We start from the raw sequence: 15229 nt of genomic DNA on the forward strand, positions 1-15229 counted from the left end.
GTTTAAAACTTTTTCTACAAAATTCTCTTGGCTACCCTCATATAATTCTGCTCTATGTTGTAATGTTTAATAGTTTGTTGTCATGCTTATTCTATCCTGTAATTGAAGTCCCTGTATCTTAGTAAGCTGTATATGAAAAAAATAAAAAAAACACAACTTTGTTTCTATATTTGAGCACTTACTAGAATTTTTAACATGTAACAATATTTACTTAGTTTTCTGTGTATTACTTCAGTATGGCTTTTCCATCTCAAATGCCGTCTGTCCATACTCCTAAAAAAAATGGTGTGAGAGGCCCCCAGAGATTTCAAAATTCCATTACTATGTTAGATTCTTCATTCGTTTCTTAAATGACTGAAACTCTTCCACATAGTATTTCGTCAATGAAGGGGACCTGTTGAAGATTACACAACAAAGTCTATTTGTGGGAGTTTTAACATTTATGGCTAATTTTTCTGGTGAGAGCCATAATGTTGTGCAATATGTCTTCAGTCCTGCTGTTGGATAGCATGCTGCTTCGCAGGCACACATTAAGACATGACTGTTCACATTGACATGCCCTCTCCACATATCACTGATCGATCGTAGCATGGCCTTATGTGCTAGTACTGTTTTTACTGGCCTCAGATTGGCCAAAATAAATAGTCTCTCCTGCAGCTTCGATGGTGTCTGCACCTGAGAGCAGTTGTGAGTGTGAGGTTGGTGGTAATGATAGTATCATGAGCTGTAGTGTGTTCACAGGTCAGAATTTGCTAGAGTGTTATTAAGGATTATCTGTGGTACCATTAAAAACTTGGTGGTGTCCACTGATGAGAGCAGTCCTGAATGGGAAGTCACTGGTATTGGAAATTGCTAATCTGAGTAGAAGTGAGTTAGTTACTCAGGATATTTATGAATGTTAAAGTTTAAGTGTTATTAAACTGTGATCTGCACGAGTTTTAAGTTTATGACTTGCATTACAATTAGAAGGTCAAAGGAGCAGTTAGTTATTAATGTGGAAGTATAATGTGCAGTCATTGGTGATTGTATTGTGACCAGTGTTGTGGCAAGGATTATAATTATAATAAATTAATAGTACACCTACCTTAGAAAAATTTACATACTCGTTACTGGAAAAGTAGGCCTGCAGATTTCCCAAAACAGTTCCAGTGCCAAATCATCTATGGAATCATGACTATGCGTGATATTCTGTGAGAGGGGGGTCAGCTTTAGAAGATACAAGGTGATGGGAAGTGACCTCCAAGTTTCCTTTGCTGCTGTGAGGTGATATTCAAATGAACTATTTGCTGAACCCAGAATTCTATTATAAATTCCCCAGTTGTGTACTTAATGACATTTGACTATGCAATACAGGCCTATGTTGAAGAATCAGATTGGGTGAGGTCATTTGCCTCTTAGAAAGTAGTGATGAATGTAGATTATTAACATCAAGTGAACCCCACCAAACTTTCAGACTAGGCTGTAGCATAGGGTTGGTGTGTCAATGTCGGTAGTCTGAAATATCTGAAAAGATAGATTTATTCCATTTGGGAATTTGCATATGCTCATAAATCACATTAATGAAGTGATACCTCTTGATTGTGGACATATCAATAACTTAATAAGGAGAAAGGAGTATAACATGAATCTACAACTATAAAACCTAGCGATGTGGATTGGCACTTGTGTTCAACTGAATGAGAGCACAAGATTCTAGGTCATGCACTTTCCATCTGTATCTAATCACAGAAATAATGCGAGAATCTGCTGCGACAGTACGTCAATGGCCACCCGTGAACTGGAAGGCTGATCCTGCTATGGCCGGAGCTGTGTAGATTACCTATTCTGCTTTTCAGCTCCACGACAGGGTCCCCAGTCAGCTGTTCTTGTTGTATTGTTATGCTGACCAGGTGTGATTTCTCTGCAACCAAAGCGGCGCGTGTACGTGACACAATCCTGTAATTATCCGGATAAGGTACACAGCTACTCCGCAGTTACTGTGGCAGACAAAACAAAGAAAGCACCTCGAAGAAATGGTTGGATGTCAATTTCACTTTGTACACATATAGACCACCAGTAGGTATGTAAAGGATTAGATTAACAATTCCCTGGGACAAGTAGAACAACCATTAGAGTACATTAGTGTTGTTACTAGGCCTTGTAAGGTATATAAGAGGTGTGAATAACATGTGTTGAGTGATCACTTTGAAGGGCACAGAAATATACCATAGTCATATGAGAAAGTGTTATCAGCACCTGACAGTTTGAAAGAGGCCTCATTGTGTGTCTCCATTTGCCTGGCTAGTTGAATTATGCAGTATCTAGCTTTGTGGAGTATTTGGATGTGACAGTGACCTGATGTTCAACTATATGGGAATGTGTCGTAACTTATACTACTCATCATCGATGTATTGGACAATGACGTCTGACCACATATTGTGTACCAAGCACATCACAACCCTTTCACATCTGTGCCTGCCAGCTGAGAACACGAATGGACCATTGGTCAGAGACTAGCACCAGCCAGACAAGAGAATTATCAATCCATGTGCAGGTAGCCATTAACACCACAACATATACAGCCACATCCGTAGTGCTGCCATGACTGAAATGCGTGGACTGCTGATGCAAGGCTCCACAATGCGTTCAGCGAGAAATCATGGTTCTCCATTACCCAAATGATCATTTTCAGTGAGTATGATGACCTAGGGACAAGTCCATTCTTCTAATGTTTTGAAGAGGCACAGCAGTGTTACTCCTGGCATCATGGAGAGGAGAGCCATCAATTACGACTTCAGGTCAGGGCTAGTAGTGATTGAGAGAACCCTGATGGCATTGTGTTACATCACAGACATCCCCCATCCTCACGTTTTACTTCTCATCTGACAGTATCGTGGTGCCATTTTTCAACACAACATTGTTTGTCCATACATGGCACTTGTCACAAACTTTCTGCAAGATGTTAAGATGCTCCTGTGGCCAGTAAGGTCCCCAGATCAATCTCCAATAAAGCATTTGTGAAACCAGCTTGGATGTAAACTCTGCCCCAGTGCCAACCTAGGACCAGTTACACAGTTGTGGGCCAGCTTGCCTCAGGAGAGAATACAATGGTTTTATGACACCCTTCCCCAATGCATCAGTACATGCATCCAGGCCAGACGGGGTGTAATGTCATACTCATAAAAGGACGCATAGTGCCACATTTTTGTAAATTTGACTCGATTTTGTAATCATTGCAATAATGTCACATACCTTCTCAACCTGTGAATTTTCATATATATATGAAGACAGTAACTTTTCTCGAAAGAACAGATTACTGTTATTGACCGTGCAGCTTTTCCCTGGAATAAATGATGACTAACTGAAACCCTCAGCTGCCGACAGGTGATGTTGATATACCTCGATGTGGACATCTGAAAATGTGGCTCAGATGGATAGAAAGTCTGCCATGTAAGCAGGAGATCCCGGGTTCGAGTCCCGGTCGGGGCACACATTTTTCAGCTGTCCACATCGAGGTATATCAACAACACCTGTCGGAAGCTGAGGGTTTCAGTTAGTCATCATTTATTCCAGGGAAAGGCTGCACGGTCAACGACAGTAATCTGTTCTTTTGAGATCAGTTACTGTCTTCATATATACATATAGCTAAAGGCTACCCAGCCATTGACCTTCATCTGTGCGAATGCGCACAGGTTGCCCAAACTCTTACGGGAATCGCCAAAGCGTGCGCGAGTAATGAGTGAATGGGCAAATGTCTATAAGGTACATTACATATGTAGAATTGTGGACAGTTGGGAATGTGAGTGTCACGGGGAGCGTGCAAGGGATAAGTCTCTGCAGTCGCGCTATTCATCTGTGTCCTCGGTGGCTCAGATGGATAGAGCGTCTGCCATGTAAGCAGGAGATCCCGGGTTCGAGTCCCGGTCGGGGCACACATTTTCAGCTGTCCACATCGAGGCATATCAACAACACCTGTTGGCAGCTGAGGGTTTTGGTTAGTCATCATTTATTCCTGTGAATTTTCATTTCATTTCCTCCTCCCCCGTCAGAGTGCTTCACTTTTTTTGTCAGCAAATGTACTGTAGTGCCTCCAGAATTTTACAAAAGTCTGGAGACACTTGTGTTCCAGCCATTTCGAACACACGTTATTTTAAAGCAGGGAGTAAGGATGAGCATGGGATACTGCACCCATTTATTGTTTGTGCAGGCGAAACTGGAAGGACGATAGTTCTTCGGCGCTGGCAAGTGTTCAGAGCGACCTGCGAAGAATAAACACATACAGCCCAGGAGCTCCGTGGCCGGCTGCAAAGAGTAATGTAGCTTTGTATTGTTGAAAAACAAATGGAGTGACTCGAGATAGAGACTGTTTTAGTAGACGTTGAACTGCTGTTGACTGGATGTGGATAGTCAGCCACAGTAAAAGCTTATGTATTAATTGTGTTCAAAAATGTGTAATTAACTGATCTAGGGTGCCCGGTAATGTGTGAGCTTACGTCATAAAGTTTAGTTGTTTTTTTGTACAAAGTGGAAATAAATATGTTCTGGTGCATTGAATGATATTCCACAAGTAGCATATTTTTAAATAAAAAGAGAGAGAGAGAGTGCGAGAGAGTGAAAATTTCCCCTTCCTAGCAGTGAAATCTTCAGATAAGCGTCCGGTGCTAGCAGAAGACATCGGCGCTGCAAGAAAGCAGAACCAGCATTCTTCAACAAGTAAGTCCACGAAAACACTTAAGCTGTACAGAGGGAGCTTAACATTAAACCGGGCCACCACAAGGAAACATTCCACGTAGTAAAAATATATCTAAAAACAAAGATGATGTGACTTACCAAATGAAAGTGCTGGCAGGTCGACAGACACACAAACGAACACAAACATATACACAAAATTCAAGCTTTCGCAACAAACTGTTGCCTCATCAGGAAAGAGGGAAGGAGAGGGAAAGACGAAAGGATATGGGTTTTAAGGGAGAAGGTAAGGAGTCATTCCAATCCCGGGAGCGGAAAGACTTACCTTAGGGGGAAAAAAGGACGGGTATACATTCGCACACACACACATATCCATCCACACATATACAGACACAAGCAGACATCTCACAAGCAGACATATTTAAAGACAAAGAGTTTGGGCAGAGATGTCAGTCGAGGCAGAAGTGCAGAGGCAAAGATATTGTTGAATGACAGGTGAGGTATGAGTGGCGGCAACTTGAAATTAGCGGAGATTGAGGCCTGGTGGATAACGAGAAGAGAGGATATATTGAAGAGCAAGTTCCCATCTCCGGAGCTCGGATAGGTTGGTGTTAGTGGGAAGTATCCAGATAACCCGGACGGTGTAACACTGCGCCAAGATGTGCTGGCCGTGCACCAAGGCATGTTTAGCCACAGGGTGATCCTCATTACCAACAAACACTGTCTGCCTGTGTCCATTCATGCGAATGGACAGTTTGTTGCTGGTCATTCCCACATAGAATGCATCACAGTGTAGGCAGGTCAGTTGGTAGATCACGTGGGTGCTTTCACACGTGGCTCTGCCTTTGATCGTGTACACCCTCCGGGTTACAGGACTGGAGTAGGTGGTGGTGGGAGGGTGCATGGGACAGGTTTCACACCGGGGGCGGTTACAAGGGTAGGAGCCAGAGGGTAGGGAAGGTGGTTTGGGGATTTCATAGGGATGAACTAAGAGGTTACGAAGGTTAGGTGGACGGCGGAAACACACTCTTGGTGGTGTGGGGAGGATTTCATGAAGGATGGATCTCATTTCAGGGCAGGATTTGAGTAAGTCGTATCCCTGCTGGAGAGCCACATTCAGAATCTGATCCAGTCCCGGAAAGTATCCTGTCACAAGTGGGGCACTTTTGTGGTTCTTCTGTGGGAGGTTCTGGGTTTGAGAGGATGAGGAAGTGGCTCTGGTTATTTGCTTCTGTACCAGGTCGGGAGGGTAGTTGCGGGATGCGAAAGCTGTTGTCAGGTTGTTGGTGTAATGCTTCAGGGATTCCAGACTGGAGCAGATTCGTTTGCCACGAAGACCTAGGCTGTAGGCTCCAGTCTGGAATCCCTGAAGCATTACACCAACAACCTGACAACAGCTTTCGCAGCCCGCAACTACCCTCCCGACCTGGTACAGAAGCAAATAACCAGAGCCACTTCCTCATCCTCTCAAACCCAGAACCTCCCACAGAAGAACCACAAAAGTGCCCCACTTGTGACAGGATACTTTCCGGGACTGGATCAGATTCTGAATGTGGCTCTCCAGCAGGGATACGACTTACTCAAATCCTGCCCTGAAATGAGATCCATCCTTCATGAAATCCTCCCCACACCACCAAGAGTGTGTTTCCGCCGTCCACCTAACCTTCGTAACCTCTTAGTTCATCCCTATGAAATCCCCAAACCACCTTCCCTACCCTCTGGCCCCTACCCTTGTAACCGCCCCCGGTGTGAAACCTGTCCCATGCACCCTCCCACCACCACCTACTCCAGTCCTGTAACCCGGAGGGTGTACACGATCAAAGGCAGAGCCACGTGTGAAAGCACCCACGTGATCTACCAACTGACCTGCCTACACTGTGATGCATTCTATGTGGGAATGACCAGCAACAAACTGTCCATTCGCATGAATGGACACAGGCAGACAGTGTTTGTTGGTAATGAGGATCACCCTGTGGCTAAACATGCCTTGGTGCACGGCCAGCACATCTTGGCGCAGTGTTACACCGTCCGGGTTATCTGGATACTTCCCACTAACACCAACCTATCCGAGCTCCGGAGATGGGAACTTGCTCTTCAATATATCCTCTCTTCTCGTTATCCACCAGGCCTCAATCTCCGCTAATTTCAAGTTGCCGCCACTCATACCTCACCTGTCATTCAACAATATCTTTGCCTCTGCACTTCTGCCTCGACTGACATCTCTGCCCAAACTCTTTGTCTTTAAATATGTCTGCTTGTGTCTGTATATGTGTGGATGGATGTGTGTGTGTGTGCGCGAGTGTATACCCGTCCTTTTTTCCGCCTAAGGTAAGTCTTTCTGCTCCTGGGATTGGAATGACTCCTTACCCTCTCCCTTAAAACCCACATCCTTTCGTCTTTCCCTCTCCTTCCCTCTTTCCTGATGAGGCAACAGTTTGTTGCGAAAGTTTGAATTTTGTGTGTATGTTTGTGTTTGTTTGTGTGTCTGTCGACCTGCCAGCACTTTCATTTGGTAAGTCACATCATCTTTGTTTTTAGTTATATTTTTCCTACGTGGAATGTTTCCCTCTAGATGATGTGACTTACCGAACGAAAGCGCTGGCAGGTCGATAGACACACAAACAAACACAAACACACACACAAAATTCAAGCTTTCGCAACAAACTGTTGCCTCATCAGGAAAGAGGGAAGGAGAGGGAAAGACGAAAGGATGTGGGTTTTAAGGGAGAGGGTAAGGAGTCATTCCAATCCCGGGAGCGGAAAGACTTACCTTAGGGGGAAAAAGGACAGGTATACACTCGCACACACACACATATCCATCCACACATATACAGACACAAGCAGACATATATAAAGCAGTTGGGAGTTGCCATAGCAACCGATAACAGTGAGGCTGAAGAGTGTTTCCACGATACTTATCCAGAAATATCGTGTTGATAAATGGTGAAATGATTAAGGGAATCAAGAAAATTGCACAACGTTGCAGTTAGTCTCAAATCGCCGACGCCGCCGTCTACAAACGCTGACGCCGCCACACACCAACGTCGATGCCGCCTTCCACCAACGCCAGGTGAACTACTACTGACCTTTGATTGTTTGTGAAGTGTGGGGTGTTGTGGAAATAAGCGAGCGTACTTTTAATGATAACTAGATTAAAGGCAAAACAAAACACAATGGAAAAGGAACATCAATCCGTAAAGTCTGTTGGGGTTATGGGAATTGAAAAACAGGGGCCAGATTTAGATGAATTAATGAGGTTTATCAAAGTGCAGTTTGAATCACAAAACACAGAACTAGAGGCTCAAGTTAATATCCTAAATAATCAGATGCAAGAATGGAAAGAAGAATTGTCCGATTCCCCGAGTGAACAGACAAATATTTTATTTAAGGATTTAGAACAACGAAATGAAGCCATTATAAAAGGATTAGTTCAAAAATTAGAATATGATGTAGACTGCAAATGTAGTAATTTGCAAACACAATTTAACAAAAAATACAACTCTTTGAAAAATGTATGTAATGTTACATTTGATGTGGTCGAACAAGAATTAACTACACTAAAAACCAATGTCCAGAAACATGATAAGTTGCTCCCCCTAGTACAGGCACAAATTTCAGGGGTCAAATCACGGGTGGGAACTGTAGAACAGAACTTCAAAGAAAAGTTAATGACTGCAGAACTTATAAATTTGAATGGCTTAGAGGAACAAGTAGAAGAATTAATAGGAGGAAAGGTTGAAGAGAAACTAAGTGTTGATATCTCTTCGACTATAGTAACTTCTGATTTATATAACACCAAGAAAGATTTAGAAACTTTGAGGAAAGAATTCAAGCTTATGCAGGAGAAACTAGAGAAAGGCACAGTTTCCCAAAATATTATATTAATTAAGGACATGATAACTGATTTGCAATGGGGATCAAATTCAGGCTTGTCGAGACAGTTTCCTAACTTCAAACCAGACGGGGAAATACACCCCACCCATTTCTTAAAACGGTTTAACCAAGCCAATAATGTTAAGGATATAAAATGATGTGTACAAAATTGAGCAAGCAGTAAAGGAAACAAAAGAAAAATTTGGAGTAGGTATTAAAATCCATGGAGAATAAATAAAAACTTTAAGGTTCACTGATGACATTGTAATTCTGTCAGAGACAGAAAAGGACCTGGAAGAATAGTTGAACGGAATGGACAGTGTCTTGAAAGGAGGATATAAGATGAACATCAACAAAAGCAAAACGAGGATAATGGAATGTAGTCAAATTAAGTCAGGTGATGCTGAGGGAATTAGATTAGGAAATGAGACACTTAAAGTAGTAAAGGAGTTTTGCTATTTGGGGAGCAAAATAACTGATGATGGTCGCAGTAGAGAGGATATAAAATGTAGACTGGCAATGGCAAGGAAAGCGTTTCTGAAGAAGAGAAATTTGTTAACATCGAGTATAGATTTAAGTGTCAGGAAGTCGTTTCTGAAAGTATTTGTATGGAGTGTAGCCATGCATGGAAGTGAAATATTGATGATAAATAGTTTAGACAAGAAGAGAATAGAAGCTTTTGAAATGTGGTGCTACAGAAGAATGCTCAAGATTAGATGGGTAGATCACATGACTAATGAGGAGGTACTGAATAGGATTGGGGAGAAGAGGAGTTTGTGGCACAACTTGACTAGAAGAAGGGATCGGTTGGTAGGACATGTTCTGAGGCATCAAGGGATCACAAATTTAGCATTGGAGGGCAGTGTGGAGGGTAAAAATCGTAGAGGGAGACCAAGAGATGAATACACTAAGCAGTTTCAGAAGGATGTAGGCTGCAGTACGTACTGAGAGATGCAGTACGTACTGGGAGATGCAGTACGTACTGGGAGATGAAGAAGCTTGCACAGGACAGAGTAGCATGGAGAGCTGCATCAAACCAGTCTCAGGACTGAAGACCACAACACCAACAACATGCGCAAAACCCCCAGGGACGTTGACGTTCTGTGTCGACGGGCAGAGTGACGTCCGCCGGTTCTCGAGTTGGGTTGGGTGTTACTTCCATATTAGTTTTCCTATACAGAACTCCCTTCAAATCTTCGACTATCCTGTAATCTATTTATAGCCCTTCAGCTATTCTATCATATTAGTATTAAAAGAGACCAATTATGACTACATGATTATGACTAATTTAAGGAGTTACAATAAACAGTAACCTCTAAGCATGAGATGAAACTAACAGGGTAACATTCTAACTGGAGATATAATATGATGGTACCGTTTAGGAAGAATGATACCTAGATGACATAAACTGAACATGTGTATGAAATATAAAGTGAATTGACTAACTGAATAACTATTTGATTATAGTGTATATAATTTCTATTTTTATAGAATGTTTTATATTTTTTGTAAAGTGTGATGTGGTTGGGGAGGGTTTATATCTAATTTTGAAAGGGGTGGGTAGCATAGGCACAGACACGACCTACACATCACACCCTTCATACAACCCTCGTAAAAAAGTGCGACTGGTTCTTCATCATTTGCCGTTCCATAGGAATTGCTAAGATCTTTTCTTCGGGGACTTCAAAGGTGACGGTGAGAATGTCCGTTCTGCAGGGGACGCCGAACATCATACATCCTCTGGCTTCTCACTTAAGTACTGATGAGGTGGGGATCCTGGTGAAGGGGGGTGGGAAAGGTATCCTGTCTTTGGGGCTGTCTTCTTTCTTTCTTCGATCTTAGCAACCAATTCTTTTATTTCATTTCTTACTTCTCTTAAGAGTACCAATCTATCTTTCCCTCTGTCCACATTCATATACTTCTATCGCCGAAGTCCTTCTCTTTTCCGTGATTTCTAAAAATCTTCAACTAAGAACCTTAGTAGGCCGAAGAATCAGGACGCACGATCACATTTCCACACTCAAACAATTAAATACAAAGATGCAGACAAGTAATACACAGGGAGATGTAACAACCGTCACAGATAAGGAGGGAGGTAGTGCTCAGGAAGGGCTCGAACACATGTGCTAATTAATGACGGTTACACATCTTAAAGTAATAGATATGAAGCCAGAGGTATCGAGTCAAATAAGCTAAAGGAACAAGGGGGGGACGAAGTGTATATCCACCTATGTTCATAGCTATAGCAGTACAAAGTAATATAAATGTAGATAAAAAGAAATAGATATTAAGCCAGAGGTACCAATCAAATAAGTTTCTGATGAATAATAGGAATGTGCAGACCGAATAGCCCGACGAAAAGAAATAAAGTTACAACCATGGACGAAACATATTTAGTTATTAAGGCTATGTAAGTGAGCTGTAAGCAATGAAAAAATGAAGAATTTAAGCAGGTAGGTTGAAGGACTCAGGACGAGGAAAGGAGAGGTAGATAGAAATTTTAAATAAAATAGTGTGCAGAGGAGTAAGACAGAGGCAAGACTATGAATCATTGTTAGAGAAGATAGGGAGGGCACATCCAATATAGGTGAAATGAGAGAAAGAGAGGCAGGTAGGCAGACCCAGAGGAGGCTGACCTATACTGTGCGGGCAGGGGCACCAAAAAGGGGATGAACCTGTACCATAGTTTAGTATAAATGGAAGGGGCATACCTACCCAAGGATGAGGAAGAAGATGTTTTCATAGTATCAACCCTTACGTAGATTGGAACCCAAAGGGAAAGGGTGGTATAGTGACCTGAGATTGTAGTGGAAAGTTTCTCCTGGTAAATTTGAATTCTAAAATTTTTTAAATAGAAATGACGAGTGCTGTGCGAGGAGATAGAAAAAAAGATAAAACCACTAGTACAACTAAATTTTTCAGGCCCGGGAAACCGGTGGTTAACATTACAACAGCTTCTAAAAAAAAAAAAAAGAAAAAAAAGTAAAGACTCGACTCAGAATAACGCCTGAACTTTGAAACTGGCTAAGGGGAGGGATTTATTTTGGCTCAATCCTGGAAGCAAGAGTAGATAAATCTATTGGAAATAGCTAATACTTGCTGTACTATTAGTTTATCATACTACTATGTCAATGAAAGATATTATCAACAGCTTGATGAAATTCCGGAGATGGAAGAGAGTTTTTGTACATAATGTTTTTATGTAGTACAAGGTAACAAGATACGTGTTAATAAATAAATTATTAAAATATATGTTGTGTGCAAAATAACGAGTGTTCGAGCTAAGGGAAGGGATATGTAGTGCCTCCAGAATTTTACGGAAGTCTGGAGACACTTGTGTTCCAGCCGTTTCGAGCACACGTTATTTTAAAGCAGGGAGTAAGGATGAGCATGGGATACTGCACCCATTTATTGTTTGTGCAGGCGAAACTGGAAGGATGATAGTTCTTCGGCGCTGGCAAGTGTTCAGAGCGACCTGCGAAGAATAAACACATACAGCCCAGGAGCTCCGTGGCCGGCTGCAAAGAGTAATGTAGCTTTGTATTGTTGAAAAACAAATGGAGTGACTCGAGATAGTGACTGTTTTAGTAGACGTTGAACTGCTGTTGACTGGACGTGGATAGTCAGCCACAATAAAAGCTTATGTATTAATTGTGTTCAAAAATGTGTAATTAACTGATCTAGGGTGCCCGGTAATGTGTGAGATTACGTCATAAAGTTTAGTTGTTTTTTGTACAAAGTGGAAATAAATATGTTCTGGTGCATTGAATGATATTCCACAAGTAGCATATTTTTAAATAAAAAGAGAGAGAGAGAGTGCGAGAGAGTGAAAATTTCCCCTTCCTAGCAGTGAAATCTTCAGATAAGCGTCCGGTGCTAGCAGAAGACATCGGTGCTGCAAGAAAGCAGAACCAGCATTCTTCAACAAGTAAGTCCATGATAATGCTTAAGCTGTATAAAGGGAGCTTAACATTACACCGGACCACCGCAGTATTTGACCTCGTTTTCTGTGAAACATCTCTCTCTTCATCTTTACCCCAGACCTCTTTCCTTCTGAAAGGACAATTTATTTTATTTTTACATTTACGTTTTTTGGCAGTGCTAAGTATTTTGCATGTTGAAGAGTCAAGCATGCTTGAATCAAAATTTTTCAGTTGTCTCAAGTGAATGTTCAATTAAACAAACTTCTTTAATTATCAGCAATTTCCACCACATATTTTGTCAGCAAAAAAGTGCCTACTTACATGCCAAAGGAAGCTTTCTAAATAATGTACATATACATTGACTGGTCATTTTTTCTACATATTTCACTGTCACACAATTCTTAATAAAGAACTTCTTGATAGAGTGATATGTTATAATGATAAACCCTGGAAGGAATGAAGGTAGCCTCTAACCAGATAGCTCACACACCAAGAGGTTACAGGCACAAAAAACACACACACACACACACACACACACACACACACACACACAAACTTGGCACGCTTTCCCTTCCCGACTTAGCGAGTGACTTGCCTCCAGCGGGGTCGTCAGTGGTGGTTGGTTTCCGAGAAAGTGATATCACGTTTTACTGTTCCCTTCCTTGCTTCCTGACTTAGCAAGGGTAGCCGTAGGTAGCTGGTTTCCGTGAAAGTATGCTAAGCAGTAATCTCACTTCTGTGCATGTGTCTGTTTACCTTAATGATACCGTAAGTGGTTACATACACACTTTCCATTGCTTTCAAGTTACAATCTTCCAGTATCATATTAACATGATGAAAATAGTATACCAACACCGACTAATCCAAACAGGCAGCAGTTGAAGTAATTAGTGTTCTAGGCAGTGAAAGGCAGTTTTGAAACCTTGCATAGGAACACAAGAGTTTAACAAGGTATAAAGAAAATTCTCTAGCGTTATAATACAAAGCTATTCATCCATATACGTTGCAACGTCCGGCAGTTCACCCTAAATTTAATCGATCATTTGACATTATTTTTATGGCCCAGCTTTCACTGCTTCAGCTGAAGGTTCTTTTATTTGGAAAAATGGAGGGTGACAGAAGTAGGGATTCTGATGATGCATACATCACCCTCAGAAATACTTGTACATGTTGCTTAGTAAGAGGGGATTTTTACTATATTTTGTAACACATTCTAAAAGAAAGTGAGGGTATGCACCAACATTTAGTGTTGCCATCAGTTTCAAAGAAAGTAGACAAATTTTATAATTTTTGGAAAAAAATACTTTATAAAATTTTCCAAACAGAATGTATAAAACAAACAATTTATTTTTTAAAAATATTGCATCTTCAAGTCAGTTTTTTACGACATTCATTTCAGAAATGAATTTCAGCTTAATGTAAACTTATGCACTTGCCCCAAGAGTGAAATTGTTACAGCCAGAGAACGTACTTCTTTACGCATGCATGTTAATTTTCCAGTAAGTGTTTCACCTGTTAGGAAAAAGAAAAAAAGGCGTACAATGATAACACATGATAAAATATGTAGCATTTCATTCATTAGATGTATCATATTTACCTTTTTGCAATGGAATAGGTTGTTTTAAGAAAAATACTGTCTGTTTCCAGTGAGTTGCCTCAGAAACAGGGCCTGTTGAGAACTGAATAGGTACTGGAAGATCAAAGAACACATCAAAGTAACCTGCAAAGCTAGTAATGGTACAGTCTCTCAATGCTTCCAGAGAAAATTCTGAAGTATAATTGATACAGTCAGTACTACAGGAGTACAAATCTATTTCAGTCAAAACAAAGGAGCTTGTTACTATTTTATCTTTGGGCACAACTTCAACAGATGGCTCGCGTAGAACTTCTGACTGCATACAGGTCATACGGAAACCATAAACATCTTCCCAGAAGTGAATTAATTGTCTGTGGCGATCTGTAATTCCAAAAGGAAAAGGAAAACAAGTAAGAATTTATAGTGGATCAAATGCACATTTGTGTCATTCTGTGACAGTAAACCAAAATTATCTGACCCAATATGATTATTTGGGCTGTATAGTAAGTATGATATGTAGACACTTTAATACTGCAATAAACTATCACACAATGGATTACCGTGCTGGAAAGCTGCTTACCGTTATCTTCAATGCCCACTAGATTTGCTGTGCATCGATTTGGTAAAAGAAGACCACCTTTCGACAGGTGGTGCTCACGTGCATAAATAACACTGTCAAGCATAGCTTCATATAACAGGAAATAGCCCATCCACTCTGAAATTATGACGTCAACCTTGTCCAGAGGTAATACAGTATCTTCCAGCCGACCCTTTATAAGCGTAATGTTTTTATCCATACCATTTTCCCTAGAAGGGAAGAAAACCTGTAAAACTTCTGTTACTTTACTGTAAAAAAATACATGTTTTGGCACATAAACTCTAATTTTTTATATTGGTAAAATCTCTCTGAAGAAATATATACCTAATCCTTGGACTTAGTACAGAAACTTGTCACAACTACACTTCAAAGTAATCATAGTGCAAATTTTAAAGGTCTTTGTCCCTCTAACACAACTTAACTTTAAATTATAAGATTTTGTAGTAGTCCCAGTGCTTGGTTTGTAAAAAGATTGCATCAATTGAATTCATATCATACCACACATCTCAAAACCTACAGTTCTCATTTCTTCCCATCAGAGGTATGGGGTACTGCTGCGTGCCATCATAAATCAAGCACTGAGTAGTAATA

At 41.0% G+C, this 15229-nt stretch overlaps 1 protein-coding gene across 3 annotated transcripts in view; it reads right to left on the reverse strand.

The window, feature by feature from the left end:
• Window positions 1-13789: 13789 nt before the first annotated feature.
• Window positions 13790-15229, reverse strand: part of LOC126198941 (protein arginine N-methyltransferase 1) — a 112318-nt gene continuing 110878 nt past the window's right edge. For 2 of the 3 annotated variants that reach the window (XM_049935585.1, XM_049935583.1), the window contains 3 exons: window positions 14621-14847; window positions 14062-14421; window positions 13790-13976 (listed from right to left, as the gene is read on the reverse strand). In XM_049935585.1, coding sequence (XP_049791542.1) covers window positions 13873-13976; window positions 14062-14421; window positions 14621-14847 — 691 coding nt within the window. In that variant the 3' untranslated portion in view covers window positions 13790-13872. Of the gene's footprint in view, window positions 13977-14061; window positions 14422-14620; window positions 14865-15229 lie in introns of all 3 variants that reach the window. The other variant, XM_049935584.1, reaches the window with a different exon arrangement.

This window comes from Schistocerca nitens, chromosome 8, assembly GCF_023898315.1.
Source record: "Schistocerca nitens isolate TAMUIC-IGC-003100 chromosome 8, iqSchNite1.1, whole genome shotgun sequence".
Taxonomy (NCBI): Eukaryota; Metazoa; Arthropoda; class Insecta; order Orthoptera; family Acrididae; genus Schistocerca; species Schistocerca nitens.